Below are 23,163 nucleotides of genomic sequence, written 5' to 3' on the forward strand. Positions count from 1 at the left end.
CTGTCTACCTGATGACCTCCCTGCCCCCACCTTTCCCAGGATCTTATAAAGATGTTAGCCCTTTCCCTCTTTATTCCACACAGGGGTGGACTGGGACCAGAAATCAGCCCGGGCAATTCTAACACACTGGCCCATTCCTTCCTCTCAAGGCCCCCCCACACCTGCCCATTTTTTTGTTGCCTCAAGGCCCCCATTATTAGGCAAATAATGACAATAATGCTCAAACCCCCCCTCCCATTTAGACTGGCTCACTAGGCTAAAAATGGACACGCCCATCTAGCATTTCCACACCGGATTCCACATCTCCTGCCACTTCTTAACAACAACATCTTCCTAAAATGAACCACTTGGCCTCTGCCTCATCTGCACCTCCATGTCAACATGAATATGTCTAAGAGTTTCGTTGGCAAAAAAATGAGAGGAGCTGAGGGGTGGGATTAAAAAGCTCCTGATTGTTAATAGTTATTACTATAGATAATCGGTGTATGACGGAGATGTCTGAGTACTATCTATCCTAAATGTAATGTCTATGTATATAAAAAAACGATATATCTTTGTTACGTAACTACTGTGTATGAAAGTACCATGTGTGTCAAATGTGTGTATGTAACACAAAAGCTGTAAAAACAAAAACACAAAATAGCTTTGGTCCTCTGAAGAGTTGGTGGGTGGGCCAATAAAAAAGGTCCAAACGTTTTAAGGAAGAATAAAAAAAAACGTCCAATTTATGCACACACACACACAACGTGAGCTGCCATCTCATAATTCAAAAATGTGTTTATTAATTGTGTTCTGTGAGGCCTTGTTTGTATATACACATGATTTGTCATTTTGTCTAGTTCCACACTGTGGATACCGGTATTCAAAATGGTGACGAGAACCCTTTTACACACAACACAAGACAAGGCACAGTGCCAATTCAATATGGCAACCATTACAAAGCTATGCAAAGGGGTTTAGACCAGATGAAAAGTAACCCCTCCGTCAAATTACAAGTTGTATCCATTGGGTTTCCCTTCATGCTTGGTTTACTGTTTTATAAATTAATCTGCCTTGTCCTCCCTATTTCCCAGCAGGCATTAGGTAGGGAACATGGAGTTATTTCTGGGTCGCACAGACTGCCTCTGCATCTCGTACATGTTCACATAAGATGATAGGAGGTCATCCATTTTGTAACCCTGAAGAGGAGACAAACACAGTTGTTGGGGTGTGCACGTTGAGGCAAAGTTAAGTCACATTCTCCAGTGAGGTCACTACAATACAAGTGTTTGTGAAGGTCACTTAGTGCGCCCTCAACAAACACTATCAGCACTTTGGATTCACACAAAATGTACACGTGCCGGTTTATAGGAGGTAACATCTCTCATTCTGCCTCTCGTTTGAGAGCGAAGACGTAATGGCCACTCACCAATGAGGTCTCACAAAGGAAAGAGTTCCCTTTGACCAGGTTGCCAATGGTCATGTGGAAGTAGGTGCTCCCGCTGGACCAGTTGGTGATGCGGTTGAACGGGTGCATGACCAGCAACTCCTGAGGTTTAGGGTAAGATCAAAAGGGCATGTTTGGTTAAACAGGGAAGGTCAATACTTTATTGTGCTGATGGTGGCAGAAGTGGGATCCTAGCTTGGTGTTGTGGTGCAGCATGGAGTTCACGTGTAAGCATCTCAGATTTGTGGTTTTAAGAAAAGGTCAGTATCGTTACTGCGTCTGACCATCTGGCAGTAAATGCCCTCTAGATGTAAGTCAAATGATCTGATAATGGTGATAAAATGGAAATAATCATATACAACTATTGTGCTTTTACCTTTGTTTTGGGGTCGATAAAGCTGACTCCTTGCTTGCTGATTGCAATCTGGACAATACTCGGGTAACTCGGTTCAGAGGTTTGCTGTGAAGCAAGAGCATACAGAAAGTCAACACTGGCATGCAAAGTTCGGTGTGGCATCATTTTCAGATTTACATCAGACACTCTTATCCAGAGCCTCGTTATTCTTATTGTGTTACTTTTAATTATTACTTTTTATTGTAGTCTACTTGGTAAATATCCTCTTCTTCTTGAACTGCGCTCTTGGCTAAGGGCTTGTAAGTAAGCGTTTCACGGTAAAGTCTACACTTCGACGCATGTGACAAATAACGATTGATTTGATTGGACCTTTTTTGGATTTGACCAGGGTGAAGTGGCTTGCTCAAGTGCACATTGACCGATTTTTCACCTAGTCAGCTCAGGGATTTGAAACCAGCGACGCCCAACGATCTTAACCACTAAGCTACCTTTGACTTGAGCTATCTCCCAAACGTACCTTTACTTCAAAGAAAGCACAGCCGAACGTTGGCCAGTGGCAGATGCCTTTTAGGAAGGCCACTTTAGCCTCGTCCAAGGTGATCCCAGCCTGCTTGTTGTAGGAGGAGATGATGTGCTTTAAGGGAAGAAGAAAATAACAGATTCAGAAATGCGAGTTTCAGTATTTCTTTACTACTATATGCTTTCATTAATTACCATATGCATGATATAAATCTGGGCAAAATGTGTCATAGTGATGCTATTAATGCACTGTTGGGGTATTGGCTGAATAACTAGACTTGAGGTCATGAGGCATTCCAAATCTCATATAAAGCTAAATAACATGAAGGACTGACAGTGTAGCAGTGTACAATAGATAGAAATACAGTTGAAGTTGGAAGTTTACATACACCTTAGTCAAATACATTTAAAGTCAGTTTTTCACAATTTCCGACATTTAATCCTAGTAAAAATTCCCTGTCTTAGGTCAGTTAGGATCACCACTTTATTTTAAGAAGGTGAAATGCCAGAATAATAGTAGAGAGAATGATTTATTTAAGCTTATATTTCTTTCATCACATTCCCAGTGGGTCAGAAGTCTACATACACTCAATTAGTATTTGGTAGCATTGCCTTTATTGTTTAACTTGTTTAACTTGGGTCAAACGTTTTGGGTAGCCTTCCACAACATTCTCACAATAAGTTGGGTGAACTTTGTCCCATTCCTCCTGACAGAGCTGGTGTAACTGAGTTAGGTTTGTAAGGCCTCCTTGCTCGCGCATGCTTTTTCAGTTCTGCCCACAAATTTTCTATAGGATTAAGGTCAGGGCTTTGTGATGGCCACTCCAATACCTTGACTTTGGTGTCCTTAAGCCATTTTGCCACAAATTTGGAAGTATGCTTAGGGTCATTGTCTATGTCGAAGACCCATTTGCGACCAAGCTTTAACTTCCTGACTGAAGTGCACCAGTTCCTCCTGCAGCAAAACACCCCCACAACATGATGAAACCACCACCATGCTTCACGGCTTTCAAGCCTCCCCCTTTTTCCTCCAAACATAACAATGGTCATTATGGCCAAACAGTTCTATTTTTGTTTCATCAGACCAGAGAACACTTTTCCAAAAATCGTTATCCCCATGTGCAGTTGTAAATCGTAGTCTGGCTTTTTTATGGCAGGTTTTGGAGCAGCAGCTTCTTCCTTGCTGAGCGGCCTTTCAGGTTATATCGATATAGGTCTCATTTTACATTGGATATAGATAATTTTGTAACTGTTTCCTCCAGCATTTTCACAAGGTCCTTTGCTGTTGTTCTGGGATTGATTTAAACATCAGCTATCTGAGCAGCTAACCGATCTCTGCAGGTGTACATAGCCTATCTGTAAATAGCCCACGCTATCGACCTAACTCATCCCCATATTGTTTTTATTTACTTTCCTGCTCTTTTGCACAGCAGTATTTCTACTTGCACATCATCATCTGTACATCTATCACTCCAGTGTTAATTTTCTAAATTGTAATTACTTCGCTACTATGGCCTATTTATTGCCTTACCTCCTCACGCCATTTGCACACACTGTATATAGATTTTCTTGTTTTTCTATTGTGTTATTGACTGTATGCTTGTTTATTCCATGTGTAACTCTGTGTTGTTGTTTGCAAAGAGGCACTGAGTTTGAAGGTAGGCCTTGAAATACATCAACAGGTACACCTCCAATTGATTCAAACGATGTCAATTAGCCTATCAGAAGCTTCTAAAGCCATGACATCATTTTCTGAAATTTTCCAAGCTGTTTAAAGGCACAGTCAACTTAGTGTATGAAAACTTCTGACCCACTGGAATTGTGATACAGTGACATATAAGTGAAATAATCTGTCTGTAAACAATTGTTGGAAAATTGACTTGTATCATGCACAAAGTAAAAGTCCTAACTGAATTCCCAAAACTATAGTTTGTTAACAAGCAATTTGTGGAGTGGTTGCAAAATGAGTTTTAATGACTCCAACCTAAGTGTATGTAAACTTCAACTGTAAAAGTCATATTTGTGTCATCTTCCTCCTCCTCCTCCCTCCTCCTCCTCCTCCTCCTACCTTCTTCCAGTCCTCTGGGGACATGGTTTTCATCTCATCAGCCGGCACCAGCTCTTTCAGCATCCTGGGAATCATGACAAACTGGGATCTGTCCGTGTCCACTTTGACCCTGAACAGCAGGCCAGCCAGGCTGATCAGCTCCTCCTTGGTACACTTGTGGTAGCCACGCAGGTACTTTGGCAACTCCTGAGGGGGAGAGGTTTGTGTATGAGTGATGGTGAAGAACTGGGTGGATGGATGGATGGATGGATGGATGGATGGATGGATGGATGGATGGATGGATGGGTGGGTGGGTGGGTGGGTGGGTGGGTGCGTGCGTGTGTGCGTGTGTGTGTGCGCGTGTGCATATGTGCGCGTGTGTGTTTGTGCGCGTATGTGTATGTGTGTTTTCTGCTCGACCTGTGGGAAGTGGAAAGTAAGGTCAGAGGTCAGGTCTCTTCCTGGGGTCACGTTGAACCACAGCTTCCTCATGAAGATGACCAGGTAGGGCATGGTGGCCGGAGCTCCTGAAAAACAGTGACCCTCAGACCTTCTAGCATAGCATAGCATAGCATAGCATAGCATAGCATAGCAGTTTCAATCCACTGACAACTTGGTGGGTGTAATGGTCTACTTTGATATTTTGCATACATTATATTATGCTTTTGCCTGTTTGTTGTTTTGCGCAACCATCTTAAAGCACTGACAATTTGGTGGCCACATGTTCATTGTATCTGTTCAATTCAATAATGTGCCTTACCCTCCGTTTTACCACCTTTTCTTGCCTCTTTGACTTTCTTTGTTTTTTTAGGTTGGTCTGTGGTCTGCCTCAAACTGTCAAAGAAGTAATTTTGATCCTCCAAGCTCATCACCTGAAAGCAACAAAGCAAGAAAATGTTTAAGTGCACTCATTCGCACTACCAACACAAACTTAAGCTGTGGCTTGAAAATGTTTGTTTTTTTTCTCTCCAAAAAGTTGTGATAAGGACTTGAAATCAACCTTGTTTGGCGTTTTCATGAAGAGACCGTAACCGTCAGCTGAGGCCAGAATGAGCTTGTAGGCAATATTACGAACAAGGTCACGAATCCTAGTTGTTGAAGTCACCTCGAAGAGCTAAATTAAAGAGTAACACATGAGACAAGATACATTATATTGTGATAGACATAAGATAACTGTACTAAACAAGTACAATGGAATTATGTGGCTCACCTCAGTTGAGTCATTGGGGAAGTGGATTTTATGGAAAATTTGGTTGCTGTTCTGTTGAATGGCGTCCACCTCCACCTGATGGGGAGGCAGCTTCCTGGGCTCCATACTACAACCAGAGGATGGTAGCGTTAATTTCCCCCCACTCATTTTAGTACGTAATCCCTCAATACGAGATATTGTAGCATCGTTAGCACAACACCAGAAACCTTGTCCAAGTGATTCAGATTGAGACCTCTTGGTAACTTGGCTTAGGTGTTGTATTCACAGGGGCATTGGTTCGAGTCCCAGTCGCCCCCCAAATTCACTGCAGTGTGTTTTGGAGCCGTACCTGAGCAGCATTTGTAGCCGTTGGAGGCAGTCTGCAGCCAGGGGCTCTCTGGGCCGTGACTCTAGGAAACGCTGGGTGTACCTCAGCAGGGACTGGCTGGGGGAGAAAAGGCCGGTGCACAGCCACATGAGCTGCCAACCATAGTCTACACTCATCCTGCGAGAGGGAGAGGGAGAAAGAGAGAGAGAGCGAGAGAGAGAGAGAGAGAGAGCGAGAGAGAGAGAGAGAGAGAGAGAGAGAGAGAGAGAGAGAGAGAGAGAGAGAGAGAGAGAGAGAGAGAGAGAGAGAGAGAGAGAGAGAGAGAGAGAGAGAGAGAGAGAGGAGAGAGAGAGAGAGAGGAGATGGAGATGGAGATAATGGTGGGGTGAGAGAGAGAGGGAAGATAGTAGAGAGAGAAGGGAAAGATAGCAAGAGATAGAGAGCATTTTTATCATAGAATAAGAAATCCAGCACCATACATACATACATACATACATACATACATACATACATACATACATACATACATACATACATACATACATACATACATACATACATACATACATACATACATACATACATACATACATACATACATACATACATACATACATACATACATACATACATACATACATACATACATACATACATACATACATACATACATACATACATACATACATACATGATTATTTCCTAGTAATACATGTGCAATAGCTGACATGACAGTTTATAGTTGGTCATTACCACACATACCTGCTGCTGTTACTGGTCATCTGCCTCATGATCTGGCAGTAGACCTCGTCCTGTAAAGGTAAATGCTGAGTGGCCGGACCAAAGATCTGGTCAGTCAGCTCTATGGGCTGGCGCACCTGTTTGATAGGGTAATCTCCCATGTACTTTAGGATAGGTGAGGGAAAGGTTAAGGACAACAGGAAAACTCCACTTAGAGAGACATTTTTGTGGGGTAATTCGGTAAATGCTACTCCATTGAATTATTATTCTTTTTATTCACTTTTAGAGGTCTTCAGTTCTAATAAACACAGGTATAATCAGTCCCGAGTGTCTTCTTCAAATATCTCCAGTGTTAGCCTCAATAGCAACATGAACATCAACAAATGGCTCTAAATTAAAGGGGAAGTTCAGGATTTTACAACTTGATATTAGATGGGGTTTTCACCCTGAGAGTAATCTAAGGGCCAGGAAAAACTGTAATCGGTGGTTCGGTACTCTCTGAACCGCCACTACAAATTTCAGAGGAGTTTAGCCACAGCTAGTTAAAAGCAGAGCTGGGGAGAATCATGCATCAAGGTGAAAAATAAATCAATCAAATGCAGTACATATGCTACTGCTCTATCGCACGTGCAATAGAGTGGGAAACAGTGTGTGTGGTTTGCAGCAACTTCTTTGTTGTTGTAATATCGAAAAGGGATATGGTAGTTTTTACCATTAAGGATGGCAGATTTAAAGGTCCAATGCAGATGGTTTTTTCTCAATATCAAAATCCTTTCTGGGTAACAATTAAGTACCTTACTGTGATTGTTTTCAATCGAAACGGGCAAAAAGAAACAAAAACAGTTTTCTTTGCTAAAAGCCATTTCTCAAGCAAGATTTTTGCTAGGGTTGTCTGGGAGTGGTTTGAGTGTGGGGTCTAATTGGACGAGCCTAATAGGAGGGATATGAACCCTGAAAACTAGCTGTTATTGGCAGAGAGGTTTCAAACTCTCTTTGTTATTGGTCTGTTAATTTATACCGTCTGGTGATGTCACCATGCAGCACAAAACTCCATCCCACCAAAACAGGATGACATTTCAGGTGGTCCTTTTAAACAGCTCTTGCATAATTTTCACAATTTCACAGTATTATACCAACTTCATATATGAAAATATATATAAAATACAGGACAACCAAATGTTTGACTGCACTGGGCCTTTAGAGGTGATTTGGCCATTTACACAAATACATGAACACAATAACCTATCATTTCAATTGATTTGTAACTAGTGGTGGCTAAAGTTAGCCTAAGTTTGTAGTGGCTGTTTAAAGAAAAACTGTAATCCCTGGTTCAGTTATCATAGCCTACAGACTACTTTCAGGGTGAGGAACCATCTAACAATCATGTTGCAAAATCCTGAACTTCCCCTTTAACAAATCATGTATTTCAGTAAAGGATATCAGTGAAGGAGATGCAGGCCAGATGGCTAAGGTCGGTGTTGCCCACCAGACTCTTCAGTAGGGGCTGTTTGATGGGTTCTCTGGAGGCAGCCCACAGTTTCTCCCTGCCTGCCCCTCTGGCCTGCGCCCCACGGCCGCCCTCTTTACCAGGCTGCCTGGGGGAACAAAGAAAAACAAAGTTAAGTTGCTGCCTTGAGAATAAAGTGTAACTGTAAAATAGACTGTAAACCACGCAAAATGTGGTAGTGAGATAATTGGTCAGGTTACTGTGACATTGGAATCATTTAAAAAAACATCATGGTAATTATTACATTTGAAATGGTGAGTTAGTGGTTGCTTCTGTAATTGAAATAAAAGTGAGAGTGGATTTATTGAAGGGTTTTCTCTACCTAAAGTACTCAAGGGCAAACTCTTTCAGTGAGACGGGGGATATTGCCTCTTCCCTTTCGTGGGCGTTCTGAGGCACTGTCTTCTTCTGGTCTGGGCTCAGATTCAGCAGACTCTGATGGTTCAAACAAAGAAAAACACAACTTTAGTACGACCAGTAGAGGGTAGTCTTCCCCTGCCGCAATCCTCCTGAGAATGTAGGCTGGACATGATGTGGACTTACCCCACCATAAGCGTATTATTTGAAACAGTGAAAACACCAAGTAAAACTGAAATGACAACTTAAAACACAAAATAAAAAAATATCCAATCACAAACTTCTTATAGCTTATTAGACACATTTCCACTTGCTGACGACTTAAATAAAACATCCATCCTTTTCTTAGTAAAACGCAAAAGTAGAAATTAAGTAGTCTTTCCACCATATGGTCAGGCACGTTCCATTCGCAGGCTTGTACACAGCACAGAGTTTGGAGTCGCCTTTCATCAGTGCAGGAGATGCTGATACGGAACATGGGACCAACAATCAACATAATAAACATACAAAAACATACATGTAGATGTACTCTACCACGGTTCCATTGTATTGTCTTCCCCTATCTCATCTCTACAGACAGACAGCAGTTCAAAGGTCAACGATCTGGAATGGAATGCAGCCACGTGCCAGTATTACCTTACATATGAGACTCTTATCATTCACCCTTGCACATCCCCGTTGGCACTATGTTCGTATCTCAATATAGTCCCATCCCATTTTTTTATATTTTTTTATCGCCCTCTTCTGTGTTTGTACAACTGTCTTTGCACTGTTTATTTTATCCTGGTCCCAGATCTGTTTGTGTCGTCTTGCCAACTTCTATGTGTGTTGTAAAGACCGCACAAATAGATCTGGGACCAGTTGACTGTTCCACGGCCTATTCTTCTAACCATACGAACAAGTGTTTGAACTGAGTCAATGAACCTTCTTACCAGTGTGGTATCGCTGGGCTTTTCAAGGGTTGGCAGAACCAGGACAGTGTCCGTGGAGATGGCGCCGGTGTTCCCGGTGCGCTCGTTAGTGCCTTTGATCCATCCCCGGGCGGGGGAGTACTCTCCATCCTTCACGATGACCAGCACGTCCCCTCTCTTGTAGCTCAGCAACGTGGGGTCGTCTGCCGTGTGAGAAAGCGAGAGAGAAAGCGCACGTGAGAGAGAGAGAGAGAGAGAGAGAGAGAGAGAGAGAGAGAGAGAGAGAGAGAGAGAGAGAGAGAGAGTAGACATCAGTAACTCACCCACGTACATAAGACGAACCATAATGGTCATGCACGATCCCCAGCCCAAAAAACACCTACTGTCTATGACTGGTCCTTTTTTGATATCCTTGTTTTTTATTAAACACTGACTACCTACTGGCTGTGTTGTCTGATAGGGATAAAACAAATTGTTTTACAGTACAATTTACAGCATATTCTATGGAATACATCCAGATACACAACCTTCTTAAGCAGTGCTATACAGCATGGCATTTGCCTATCTCATCCAAAATAGATGAACCACGAGTTGTCATACTCGTACACTGCCTATTGATATACTATGATTCTGCCAAATGCATCCACCTAGCTAACCCTTTGGAGCTCACAGATACACAGTTTAACCCAAGACAAACCTATCCAAAATCAGTCAATCTAAGCTGTGAAGTGGGTGATCAATTGATTCATCGTCATACTCCTAACCCTGTTTGTTGATGTCCTGCAGGGCCACTGCGTAGACGGAGCGCTCCTTCAGGCCCTCCAGGTACCACTGGATCAGGTCAGCCATCTCTCCTGCATCCACAGACTGCAGTAGGAACTGCCCTCTCAGTGTGGCCAGGCTCACCGACTGACCACTGTCAATCCTGCCATCATCACTGAGGAACATATGAAATGTACGTGAAACATGTGAAGTGTATGTGAAACGTGTGAAGTGTATGTGAAACATGTGTGAAGTGTATGTGAAACATGTGTGAAGTGTATGTAAAATGTGTGAAGTGTATGTGAAATGTGTAACGTGTGAAGTGTATGTGAAACGTGTGAAGTGTATGTGAAACGTGTGAAGTGTATGTGAAACTTGTGTGAAATGTATGTGAAACATGTGAAGTGTATGTGAAACATGTGAAGTGTATGTGAAACGTGTGAAGTGTATGTGAAACATGTGTGAAGTGTATGTGAAACGTGTGAAGTGTATGTGAAACATGTGTGAAGTGTATGTGAAACATGTGAAGTGTATGTGAAACATGTGAAGTGTATGTGAAACGCGTGAAGTGTATGTGAAACGTGTGAAGTGTATGTGAAACATGTGAAGTGTATGTGAAACGTGTGAAGTGTATGTGAAACGTGTGAAGTGTATGTGAAACATGTGTGAAGTGTATGTGAAACGTGTGAAGTGTATGTGAAACGTGTGAAGTGTATGTGAAACATATGTGAAATATATGTGATAACTTCATGGTGGATCGGGAGTCTGTATGAGGGAGTATGTGAACGGTGACGACCACCACTACTTGACAACTGAACAATAAACTGCCACTGTAGAAAACTAGTTTGGATTGTGTATTCTGGGCCCTGTTTGAAAACTTAACAAATGCATCCTTTCTTGTTTCCTTGAGGTAAGTACAGATCTATAAGTGATTGTATAGGTGAAAGTACATTTATCCCTCTATTGCTTCCACAAATCCAACCAACTCAGATCAGTGATCACTTGAAAGAAGGAAGTGTTGGGTTCGGAGAATATGAAATATACTTATTCATGTATAACGTTTAGATTATGTCAGGATATGCTATTGTTAGTCATCAGGGATCCTATGGGAGGGATCCTCTGGGAGGAGAAGAGACACAGTCTGGTACCGGTCACCATAACAGGCGTGAGTTGGGGAAGAGTGAGCAGTTTGGGGCAGAGGTCAGGTCAGATGAAGTGAGGAAGAACAGATATCACTAAGGTTCTGTCTAGCAACAGAGATGCATTGGCTGTTCAGATGTGTAGGAGGAGACTCAGCCTATGAGGAACGGTAAAATATCAGTGCTTGTGTGAATATGTCATTGTCTAATGCAGCTGTATTGATCCTCTGGGAAGAATAAACTTGGTTTCATAGAGTGTCCGTAGAGTGTTTACTCAGAAGAATTAGAACCTGACAGAAGGAACGAAGGAAAGAAACAAGGACGCACTGCTGAAATATTTGAACAGGACCTTGTCCATACCTTGACTTGTTGACCCCAGTCACATCCGGGTAGGACAGCTCAATGAGCTTCTTCTCTTTCTCATCCTGGAAGGAGATCCCATTCCAGTTGATGGCCACAATAAATTTGCTTTTGGGTAGAGGAGGTCCTGTGGATGTGTAAATAGCTTAGTAATAAAATCGTCTTTGACAAAGACCATTTCTATTTTGCCTGATGTGAACCAGCTACTGTAAACGGTTCATCGTGTGAAATGAAACCAGCCTCACCTGGTCCACTGTTGCAGACGTATTCCTGTTAGACTTACCGGACATTTGCGTAACCTCGTAGAACTTGGAGAAGTAAATGGGCCATTTCTGGCGCGCGTAGTCAACCACGTCCCCCTTCACGCTGTCTGTGCTCCTTCTGCTGTTTATGTAAGGACCCTGGAAGAATGATTGTTTATTTGTTGGTACATTTTTGTCTGGCATCAACGTTATTCTACTCTACATAACTTAACAGTAACTTAACATAACTTTTTATTTGACTTCCCTTTACATTACTTAACTTTGCCATGGTTGGTTGGGATAACATACACTAATTAACATTTAACTGCAGGACATTTTTAATCAAATGCTAATTGTCTGGCCATTACTTATTTTACCAGTGAGTAGCAGTTTACCTGTGTGTGTGCTGCGTTGACCAGCTGAATCAATTTTCCTTGTGACTTGGTCTCAATAAGTTCAGTGGTGATGCATTCCTCCACCACCTTCTTGGCATTCTCCCCACTGATGGCAGACCCAAACGTCACATAGTAGTACATCGCTGCGAGCTGCACAAAGTCATCCTCCTGGATGACAAAAAATCAAACAAAACATCTGTTTAGGTTCAATTACAAAGAAAGACTGTCTTGTTTAGTTAATAGAATTTCCACTTCAGGCCTCCCTAGTGGGGCAGCGGTCTAAGGCACCGCATCGTAGTGCTTGAGGCGTCACTACAGCTCCGGGTTCGATTCCAGGCTGTGTCACAGCCGGTCGTGACCAGGAGACCCATGAGGCGGTGCACAATTGGCCCAGCGTCGTCTGGAATATGGGATGGTTTGGCCGGCCAGGGATTTCTTTGATCCATTGCGCTCTAGCGACTCCTTGTGGCGAGCCGGGCGCCTGCACGCTGACAACGGTCGCCAGTTTGACGGTGTTTCCTCCAACACATTGGTGCGGCTGGCTTCCCGGGTTAAGCGAGCAGTGTGTCAAGAAGCAGTGCGGCTTGGCAGGGTTGTGTTTCGAGGACGCATGGCACTTGCCCTTCAACTCTCCCGAGTCGCAGCGATGGGACAAGACTGTAACTACCAATTGGATATCACGAAAAGGGGGTAAAACAATAAATAATCCACTTCAAACAGTCTTTATATATTTTTTTTCAACAATAGAGCTCATTGTTTTTCTTTCATGACTTTTCACATAGAGTCCAGTGTCACAATGTGACTCCTAAGATCCACGTTTGGTTCATAGTCAATCTACCTTGAGAGAGAGAGAGACGTGGAGGCCACATTCACAATTACACCATTGCCGTATCTGTGATATGGTATCCACATTGTCTGGGTGGGTGGGCTCTTAGACGTGTGCACTGTCAAAAAACGGCTCACCTTCTCAGAATGGTACTCCCCAGACTTGAGGCCTCTGATGACCTGTCTGTAGATGAGATCCGTGCTGACGGCATCGAGCGAGGAATCATGCCAGGGCGTGAACAGCTCCTTGCGGAAGTAGAGTCTCCAGGGGGCGTGCTGCTCCTCCTCGCCCTTCCGCCTCACTTCCTGCTCGCACTGCGAGATGGCGTCCATCACGTGCCTCCCGCCACTGCCCAGGGACCACACCTGGAAAAAGCACAGTGACAAGACATTATTTTTTTTAACCTTTATTTTACTAGGCAAGTCAGTTAAGAACAAATTCTTAATTTCAATGACGGCCTAGGAACAGTGGGTTAACTGCCTGTTCAGGGGCAGAACGACAGATTTGTACCTTGTCAGCTCGGGGATTGGAACTTGCAACCTTTCGGTTACTAGTCCAACGCTCTAACCATTAGGCTACCCTGCCGCCCCGGATGTTGTGTCTTACCTGGAGCTCTATGCCACAGGGCTAGTCAAAACATGCCACAGGGCTAGTCAAAACATGCCACAGGGCTAGTCAAAACATGTCACAGGGCTAGTCAAAACATGTCACAGGGCTAGTCAAAACATGTCACAGGGCTAGTCAAAACATGCCACAGGGCTAGTCAAAACATGCCACAGGGCTAGTCAATGCAAGTTCTGAAAGCTAGCGAATATGCTAATAAATGTTCGTCAAATGATGTCAAGACTAATTTCCTATTGACACTGCTGTTTTCATTATGCCTCTTCTTCGTTAATGTGTACTTCTTTTAGTTGCATGGCTAGGTGTGCCCAAAACCCCTGGGGGTTTCCTCCCCTAAAAATTGTTTATTATCTATGCATAGTCACTTTAACTCTACCTACATGTACATATTACCTTGACTAACCGGTGCCCCCGCACATTGACTCTGTACCGGTACCGCCTGTATAAAGCCTCGCTTGTTCTATTACTGCTGCTGTTGAATAATTATTATTATTAACTTCTTAAAGCCTTGTTGATCAAGGGCTTTGTTGAGTAAGCATTCCACTGTAAGCTTGTATACGGGGCATGTGCATGTGACAAATACAATTTGATTTGATTCGCACCTTCTCACAGAAGCCGATGTAGAGAGAGAATCCGTAGAGGTCCTTGAGGTTGACTTTCTTGGCCAGAGCCTGGCACACCTCGGCGGAGGTGCAGGCTGAGTCTACCGGCAGGCAGACACTAAGGCCGTCAGTCAGGGCCACAGACACTTGCGTGGTCTTCTTGGTCTTGACGGCCTACACATGAGAAGATGGGAGTCGTGGTAAGAATAATAATAATAATAATAATAATAATAATATATGCCATTTAGCAGATGCTTTTATCCAAAGCGACTTACAGTCATGTGTGCATACATTCTACGTATGGGTGGTCCCGGGGATCGAACCCACTACCCTGGCGTTACAAGCGCCATGCTCTACCAACTGAGCTACAGAAGGACGTCGTCCTTGTAGCATGATGTACTACAACAGCGCCCATAAATGCTCTGTATATATACTGTATATGTCTCCTTAGCAATACAGTCACTGTCATAAGATTAAGACTAAGATCGCTTTATTTGCCAATTGCACACAAGGCTGAACCCCCCTAAATAAAGGTATGTCGGAAGAGCAAAAAACAGAGAATGGATCGATTTGACAGGTCAGACATTAACACTGGTTAATGTAGCTGTAGTTCAGCAACGTTCTCCCAGATAACTCTGATGCTATCTCTCGTGGTAGAGTGTGGGTGGGTGGGTGGGTGGGTGGGTGGGTGGGTGGGTGGGTGGGTGGGTGGGTGGATGGGTGCCGGTGTGTTTCTGTTCCTTTGTCGTCGGACCAAACCCGAGTCAAGAATAATACCGTCCATGACTTGTAATGCTGACACTGCTTGACAGCAGCAGTAGTCCACACATAGCAACATTGTCAAGAGAGGTAAGCTTCTTTGGCTACAGTGTTGGACTGACAATCGAAAGGACCCGGGATTTGAGTCCTGACAGGCCTACCCCCCCCCCATTCTGTTGCATTGTGTCAGAAGGGGAGATGGCACCCAGATGAGTATCCATGTCTCGGATGTTGTGTCTTACCTGGAGCTCTATCCAACAGGGTGGTTCACCTCGCTCCCCATTGGCCACGATGCGACGCAGACGCTCAGCACAGTACGGACCGTAGCTACTTGGTCCTCTGCCCAGGAAGCTCTCCAGGTACTGTGGAATAGAATCAAACAGAATAGAATAGAACACAATATAATTACAGAGTATGTAATTGATTGACTGTGCATAAAATGATGATTATGCATAAAATTATTATTGTCATGCATAAAAACACAGCGCCTTAAGACATAGAGAATAGCCGTAAGTTAAAAACTTTAGACTGACCTGCCTAAGGAGTTCTGTTGGGGGGAAGATACCCAAACAGATAGAGAGGAGGACCCAGCCTCTGAGAGAACTCTTCTGGTTCTTATTGTTCACCAGCTGTTTAATGATCTGACAATAGATCTCATCCCTACACAGACAAACAAGGACAGACAAGGCCTCAAGAAGTTTAGAGGGATCCAGTTTAGAGGGATCCAGTTTAGATGGATCCAGTTTAGAGGGATCCAGTTTAGAGGGATCCAATTCATTTGCATTGCAACTGTAATCTACAATCAGTTCGGAATTGAACAATCTTGGTATTAAAGCAAGTCACCTTTCTAGACATTGATAACTGGGACATTTCTGGGTGACATTGTTCACGTGTTATTTGGTTTGGTACCTTATATCTCTTCTGGATAGGGCGTATCCAACAATAATATGCAGTTTTTCAAGGTCGGATATTGGCCGATCCAAGGTGCGCCCCTCTCCAATCAGAATGTCTTTCTCCTCCGTCATAGTCTCTGACTGAAGGTGGTGAGAAGAGACAATTATCCTATGTTGTTGTATCATGGATATTCCGCTGAATTTGAGTTCTTAGGACAAAATAATATTTATGTAGCATACCTCCTCTATAATGGTCGAAGCTTTTCTATTCCCCGTTCCTTGTTTCTTTCTATTTTTCCTTAGTATTTTCTGATGGAATAATGGATATGACATCTATTATATTTAGACATCTGACAAACTGTTATAGTGTGTCAAACTCAGTAACAACAGTAACCTATTGGAAGCACGTAAAATGACAATCAGGGATGAATAAAGTCGTACTGAATGAAATTGAACTGAATTTGAGGTTGAGTCCTAATGTACAGTACCTGATCCAGGCCCACCAGGTTGCTGAGCCTCCTGTTCTGCCTCTGGCCCAGGTTATTCTGGTTGGGAGTGAGGGCGGCGGGCTCCTGGTTGATCAGTTTTGGCTCAGCTATGTCCCCCATGAACCTCAGGATGATCCACCACACTGTCAGACAGGCCTGGAGAGGAGAGGAGCAGAGGAGAAAGTGGGGAAAGCAGAGGAAAGGGAATAAGGAGAGGAGAGGAGCAGAGCAGAAAGTGGGGAAGGGAAGGAAAAAAAGAAAGGGAGAAAAAAAGGGGTGAGGAACAAAAATAAAATGCAAAAAATTAGGAAGGAAAGCAGAGGAAAGGGAATAAGGAGAGGAGTAAGTAAGGTACACAAAGAGAAAAGAGGAGGGGAAATATGGACTACGTCATTGAGGAAGAAAAATGTCATACTTGCTTTGGATTCCTCTGAGATTAGCACACTGAAGCCTGATATTGAGTACTCACCAGTGCGTCTCCCTCGTCCTCGTGGTGGAGCAGGGGCTGTCGCAGCCTCTGCTTGATGTGACTGTGGGTAGCAGAGCCCTGGAAGTACAGAGCACTGAACTTGGTGAAGGAGAACTCCTCATTCTCATCATCGTAGTCCACCACTGGTGGCTCCTCTGGTACTGCGATTGGTACGGGTTCTGGAGCTGGTACAGTCCGAGCTAGTGCTGGTACTGGTACTTGTATTACTACTGGAGCTGGGCTTTCCTCTCGAGCTGGACTCTCCTCTCGGCTCTCCTCAATCACCTCTGGGACGGTCAGCGTTCTCTCCAAGTCCTGAGGACGGGTAGAGAGAGTGCAGTTGGATACTCAGTTCATTTTTTTTTGTTTTCTTTAAGTGGTAGGGAATAGTAAAATAGTATAATGCTTCTTCAATGAGAAGAAACAATTCGGTCATTCTATTAGCAGTGTTAATCATTGAGCAAGAAGCCTTTGTTGATATACTGTGGAGATCCACCATTGGTTGTGAGCCTAACCTCAAAGCCCTCGGGAGCTGCTCCCTCCCGTCCTCCTACTGCCACTGTGTTGGGCAAGAAGCCAAACATAGTTTCCACCATTTCCTGCTCACTGACTGGCTCCGGCTTGGCAGCAGCCTCTTGTGATTGGCTGAGGACGTCCTCTAGCCTCTGCTGGAGCTCCGCGGCTGACCGCTCCCTCGCCATCCGCTCCTGGGCAGATAGGAAGACCTAACACACACAAGCACACATAAATATTGAACTCACACAATTGCACACACAGGTGCACAAACCCACTTTTCTCAAATGACAGCACTCACATCTGTCTTCATCTTGTTGGTGGTCTTCCTAGCCAGCATGCCTCTGGTGTGGGCCTGCAGGACTGTCACAGCTTCTCTCTTGCTCTTATAACTCTTCCTGGCTAGGTACCCGCGCACCTGGGACTGCATTGTGACGGCCGCCGCCAGCTCCTTCAGGTAACGCCCTCGGGCCAGACGGCCACGGATCGTAGACTGCAGACGCTCAAAGCCAAGCTGGAGCTGATTGAACGAGACAGAGAGGAGTAGAAATGATTCCAGAAGCAGCAGGCACATGTGATCTAGTCTATAAAAATAAAAAAGTAAATATGAGCAAATCTCCATCAGCACAATACTGTGCACTCCTAAGCTACGGCAATGAATCAATATCATCTCCGTTTGTCTTCAGAAGTGTATCTGAGTTGACTCCTTACCGTGCCCATGTTGACGTGATATTAGTAGACCTTGACTGCCAGTGACTTACTTTTCTGTATTCCTTTTTCTCTCTATAACCTCTCCATCGCTTCTGTATAACCACGGCAGCTCTCCTTTTCTTCACAAAGCTCTTCCTACAAGAGGAATACATTTAAACCAAACTGGAATATTTACTGACTGTTAACACCTACTGTATTGCAATAGGAACAACTGAAGCAACTCTGGGGTAAAGCTTTAGATTGGGGTGTTAGAGCAGAACAGACATCCCAAACCTGTGTCAGGTTTATGACACGTCCCCCGTCATTCTCTATCCTGGGTTCTGCCCCAAGCGGTGTGTCTCAGTGTTCATCCCTTACCTGTCTCTTTGGCCAAGCATGACCCTCTGGATGATGAGGGCTTTCCTATTGAGCTCTCGCTCTCGCTCCCGCTCTAGTAGGGAGTCATGGGCATCCTGAGTGGGACGAAAGTGAGAAACCGGTTATAGAGGGTGAATATGACCTTTTTTGGGTGAGGGTTTACCGACATCATTCCAGCATCTTTGAATTGCTTCTTGTGACTGACATTTGTGGATTCCATCACTACTGTTACAACATGCCAATGTTTGTGGTTGTCTAGTGTGGTAGATATAACTGTACCTTTAGAAAAATCTTAGTCGTGCCGATCTTCCAGCCATCCTGCCCTGTGATCACGGCCTTGCAGACGGCATTGCAGCAGGCTACGGCTGACTCCTGAGTTAGGACAAGGAGGAGGATATTGGGAACCGTATCCACCCCACAGAAAGCAATTGTAACCGTGGAGCTTTTTGTGCTAACAAATATCATCATCATTGTTGTCATCTTCATCATCATCATCATATTCAAAATAATGAAGGTGTATGTCTCACAGTTTTGGGGTCACAGACGGTTGTATTCAGAAGCACTCTGTACCGCTGCAGAAACTGCTTGAACGTGTGACGGATCGGAAATCCCAGTTTCCGGATTCTGATGGTATCAATCATTCCAGAATACCGCAGCTGACGTATGCACAGGTTTCTGTCAAAAACCTGAAGACAGAGACATTCCTAAGCTTGACTAGTAGAGTGGAGTGCACTGTAGTATGGACAAATTGGACTTTCGTGGAATTGTCCCATTTTCATTCTGTATAACGGCCTATATTGTTTCTGTTTTGTGGGAGTTTGACCTCTACCGATTGTGACATTGCACCGTTAAAACAATGAATCATGTCTTCCTGTATCTGGCCCAGTGCTACAAAACAATTAATCATCTCTTCCTGTATCTGGCCCAGTGCTACAAAACAATGAATCATGTCTTCTTGTATCTGGCCCAGTGCTACAAAACAATGAATCATCTCTTCTTGTATCTGGCCCAGTGCTACAAAACAATGAATCATGTCTTCCTGTATCTGGCCCAGTGCTACAAAACAATTAATCATCTCTTCCTGTATCTGGCCCAGTGCTACAAAATAATGAATCATGTCTTCCTGTATCTGGCCAAGTCCTACAAAACAATTAATCATTTCTTCCTGTATCTGTCCCAGTGCTACAAAACAATGAATCATGTCTTCCTGTATCTGGCCCAGTGCTACAAAATGGCTGCTTATTCACCATGGACTTCTTATCGTCGTTGGGTTTGAAGCAGCGGATGAAATGGGGTTGGCATTTGGACAGGGCATTCATGAGGGAGTCCAGGGACTGGCGGAACTGACCGCTCAGCGTGGACACCTGCCTCCTGCCGTCCGTCTGGGCCACCTTTCGGGGAGAAAAACCACAATATCAACTGCATGGATTTTTGGACCGTTGTCAGTGACTATCTCTGCAGGAAAGCTATGTGAAGAAACTGGTGGATATAGCTAAATGGGAGTTGGCGTGAGAGTCAGAATCGTAATAGGAACAACAGCTACGAACCCGTAGAGAGCTCTTCGGTGTCATAACGATCCTGTTGTTGCTTGCAAGGTTCTTCGCCACATTCGCAGAGAGCTCCTTCTCGAAGAGCTGTTGCAGCAGCGTGTTGGTGGATGCTTCAATCAACTTGAGGATGCCTGAGTTAAGAGCATCTCTGTTCTTCTCCAGGAATCCTGGAGGAAAAGCAGACAGGATCAAATGGTGCCTCCCCCCCCCCTCCTAAAAAAACGTGACAATATCCAATTGATCGCACTCCTATGTTTGAGCGAGTCAACTAAATGTTGTATAGGTGTGATCCCTTTTCTTCCGTTTACCGTTTGAGTCGTAGTGAACAACCCCAGCGAAATGGCGGATCCCAAACTCCATGTCGTGGGTGTTTTTGGACGGAATGTACTTGTTGCACTTCGCATGAGCCCTGTTCATCTTGTTCAGCATGGTGACATCTGTGCCCTGGAAGAAACATTCAAGGTTGTCACAAACCTCGCCAATTCAAAACTGCCACCGGAACATGGTTGACTAGAGGAACGCGAGATCGTTCACCTTGGGAAAGTGGCTCTCCTCGTCGATCAGGGCCAACACGTTGAGGGGCTTCACAGCGAGGAGATCAAGGGTGTCCGTGTTGTCGCTAAAGGTGATGTTCTTCCAAACAATGTCCTCCTTAGTGTACTCCTCCTGCTCCAGCTTGAACACATGGCGCACGAAAAACTGCTGCAGCTGCTCATTGGCAAAGTTGATGCATAGCTGTTCAAAGCTGCGAAAAAGCGTGGGGGAAAGGTTTGTGTTATTGACTGGTTGGTTATATGCCATCAGGGAGAGAGGATGAAGGACATACAAGGAGTATATTGCCCCACACAAACGACAAGGCGAATTAGTATTTGACATTGGCTGGCATACCTGTTTGAGTCAAAGTTCTCAAAACCAAAGATGTCCAGCAATCCGATGGAGTTACGGACATATTTGGGACCGTTGGTGGGAGTCTTATGGATGGCACTGTTGATTCTCCCAACGATCCAGATGAAGAGTTTGCCATATATCGCCTGACGAAATCACGACACAAACGACACACTTGAGTAGAACATGGGCCAAATCCTAACTTGAAATGTGCAAATAAATCATGTATTGATGTCAATGGAAGACTTGAGTTAAGTCCATTCGCCCACACAGATCTCAAGTTAGGATTCGGGGCCTATGTGCCTTTGTGAATATTTATGTTTATGGCTCCTCTCTTGTTTCAGCCTATTGTCTATCTTGCCTTGGTAACTTCAAAAAGGAGCGGCCTCATTACCTTGACGAAGGCGTCCCTGGAGTCGGCCGCCTGTTCAGAGTTGAGGGGTTTGGACACTCGCTCTCTGTTGGTCATGAAGGAGCGGTAGGTCAGGCTCACAGCCAGAGCCGCAGGCTGCACCTGTAGGAAACAGACAAAGACTATGTATATAGTAGGCCGTCATTGTAAATAAGAATTTGTTCTTAACTGACTTCCCTAGTTAAATAAAGCTACTGTAAATAAACTACTGTATATTTAAGCAATAAGGAACGAGGGGGTATGGTACATGGTCAATATACCACGGCTAAGGGCTGTTCTCATGCATGATGCAACATAGAGTGTTAGGACACAGCCCTTAGCCGTGGTATATTGGCCATATGTCACAAACCCCCGAGTTGCCTTATTGCTATTATAAACTGGTTACCAATGTAATTAGAGCAATAAAAATACAAGTTTTGTCATACCCATGGTATATGGTCTGATATACCACGGCTTTCAGCCAATCAGCATTCAGGGCTCGAACTTCCCAGTTCATAAGTTATTACAGAACGTACCAGCAAAGAATGAAAATGCCAATAAACATACATACCTCCAGCAATTTGGCAGCAAAGGTGAAGTGATCCGACAAACTGACATCAGAGCTCTCCATGTTATTCAAGATGGTGGCTGCAAGGCAAATAACAAAAGAAAACTTGGTCAATCACAGCTTTCATGTAGAAAACAAATCTACAACATAAACATTTCAGTTGTTCAACTGACTAGGTATCCAGCCCCCTTTCCTTTCAACATTGAAGTATTTCAGGGTCTCAATACATTTGGCCATTGGGGTTGGGGGGGGGGGTGACAAGGCGCAGGTCATGTTCCCTAAGAACTCCGGTCATAGATCATACACTCAGACAGTAACCGAGTCACCCAGAGAGGACCCCACCTTCGAAGCTGACATTGCCTAGGTGGAGGAGTGCAGCAAGCAGCTTGAGGATCTCCCAGCAGTGGGTCTCAGTGAAAGCGAGGATCTTCAGGGCCGTGCGGATACGGGTGTAGTCCTTAGCATCGTCACGTCCATCGCAGACAATGCAGTCACCCTATAGAACACAGGGTCAGAGGTTATACTGTCGGTTGTAGCTATTGCCCCATCTCTCCACTTAATTACAGCTACTATCGACAAGGGCTGTGGCGGTCACGACAGCCGGTGATTGTCAAGCAAATAACTATCGGTCTCACGGTAATTACCGTCAATTAACATAAACACATTTAGCGTCTCCTGGCTTCCACACGAGCCACTGATGTGGACCTTTGGAACGTCTACATTTTAAAGAGTCTAATAAATCCATGTAGCCTACACTTTCACAAAAAATCAATTATTCATTTTAGACAGGTCTAAAGATGCATGATATGAAGAAAATGTAGTCTATTTCAGAAGAACAGAATAGCATCCTCTGAGTTGTCCTTATGTTAGGCCTTGATCTGGCTATGCCATATGGCTGTGGGCTACACTAGTTCATTTAGCAGTCAACATTTGCTTAGAATTCCGTGGCATTATTTTATATTATTTGATAGTATGAAGAATACAATGGAACAAAGCTGAATAAAATAGAAAGGATATTTTCTCCAAACCATTTGAGGGAATGCACACATGCACTCTGTGTTGAGCGGTTAACAGAGAAATGGGTCCTCCTATATGCTTACTTTAGAGTTATTAATGTAACTTTAGTTGTTCTACAAACTTAGGGCTATATGTTTTGATTAATAATACATTGTAAGGCTTCATGATGCGACTCTAATGACGATTAGAAAAAAGTTGCTTGAAAAGGCACGAGCTCTGCTTTGTTTTGTTTTTT

General features: G+C 44.0%; 1 protein-coding gene across 2 annotated transcripts in view; it reads right to left on the reverse strand.

The window, feature by feature from the left end:
* Nucleotides 1–759: 759 nt before the first annotated feature.
* The window catches only part of LOC124009642 (unconventional myosin-VIIb-like), a 30,898-nt gene continuing 8,494 nt past the window's right edge, over nt 760–23,163 (reverse strand). For both annotated transcript variants that reach the window (XM_046321645.1, XM_046321646.1), the window contains exons 9-48: nt 22,254–22,407; nt 21,915–21,991; nt 21,347–21,466; nt 20,956–21,098; nt 20,602–20,812; nt 20,376–20,511; nt 20,065–20,234; nt 19,765–19,908; nt 19,045–19,203; nt 18,797–18,889; nt 18,518–18,612; nt 18,211–18,295; nt 17,751–17,969; nt 17,452–17,661; nt 16,937–17,251; nt 16,468–16,623; nt 16,220–16,288; nt 15,996–16,120; nt 15,620–15,746; nt 15,329–15,448; nt 14,328–14,501; nt 13,242–13,469; nt 12,279–12,446; nt 11,925–12,042; nt 11,642–11,768; nt 10,145–10,317; nt 9,402–9,583; nt 8,435–8,547; nt 8,046–8,200; nt 6,627–6,780; nt 5,886–6,041; nt 5,558–5,663; nt 5,348–5,461; nt 5,108–5,219; nt 4,768–4,874; nt 4,369–4,554; nt 2,299–2,415; nt 1,803–1,886; nt 1,409–1,528; nt 760–1,178 (exon numbers count right to left, since the gene is read on the reverse strand). In XM_046321645.1, coding sequence (XP_046177601.1) covers nt 1,080–1,178; nt 1,409–1,528; nt 1,803–1,886; nt 2,299–2,415; nt 4,369–4,554; nt 4,768–4,874; nt 5,108–5,219; nt 5,348–5,461; nt 5,558–5,663; nt 5,886–6,041; nt 6,627–6,780; nt 8,046–8,200; nt 8,435–8,547; nt 9,402–9,583; nt 10,145–10,317; nt 11,642–11,768; nt 11,925–12,042; nt 12,279–12,446; nt 13,242–13,469; nt 14,328–14,501; nt 15,329–15,448; nt 15,620–15,746; nt 15,996–16,120; nt 16,220–16,288; nt 16,468–16,623; nt 16,937–17,251; nt 17,452–17,661; nt 17,751–17,969; nt 18,211–18,295; nt 18,518–18,612; nt 18,797–18,889; nt 19,045–19,203; nt 19,765–19,908; nt 20,065–20,234; nt 20,376–20,511; nt 20,602–20,812; nt 20,956–21,098; nt 21,347–21,466; nt 21,915–21,991; nt 22,254–22,407 — 5,721 coding nt within the window. In that variant the 3' untranslated portion in view covers nt 760–1,079. The remainder of the gene's footprint in view (nt 1,179–1,408; nt 1,529–1,802; nt 1,887–2,298; nt 2,416–4,368; nt 4,555–4,767; nt 4,875–5,107; nt 5,220–5,347; nt 5,462–5,557; nt 5,664–5,885; nt 6,042–6,626; nt 6,781–8,045; nt 8,201–8,434; nt 8,548–9,401; nt 9,584–10,144; nt 10,318–11,641; nt 11,769–11,924; nt 12,043–12,278; nt 12,447–13,241; nt 13,470–14,327; nt 14,502–15,328; nt 15,449–15,619; nt 15,747–15,995; nt 16,121–16,219; nt 16,289–16,467; nt 16,624–16,936; nt 17,252–17,451; nt 17,662–17,750; nt 17,970–18,210; nt 18,296–18,517; nt 18,613–18,796; nt 18,890–19,044; nt 19,204–19,764; nt 19,909–20,064; nt 20,235–20,375; nt 20,512–20,601; nt 20,813–20,955; nt 21,099–21,346; nt 21,467–21,914; nt 21,992–22,253; nt 22,408–23,163) is intronic.

The sequence above is a fragment of the Oncorhynchus gorbuscha genome, linkage group LG22, assembly GCF_021184085.1.
Source record: "Oncorhynchus gorbuscha isolate QuinsamMale2020 ecotype Even-year linkage group LG22, OgorEven_v1.0, whole genome shotgun sequence".
NCBI classification, from domain to species: domain Eukaryota; kingdom Metazoa; phylum Chordata; class Actinopteri; order Salmoniformes; family Salmonidae; genus Oncorhynchus; species Oncorhynchus gorbuscha.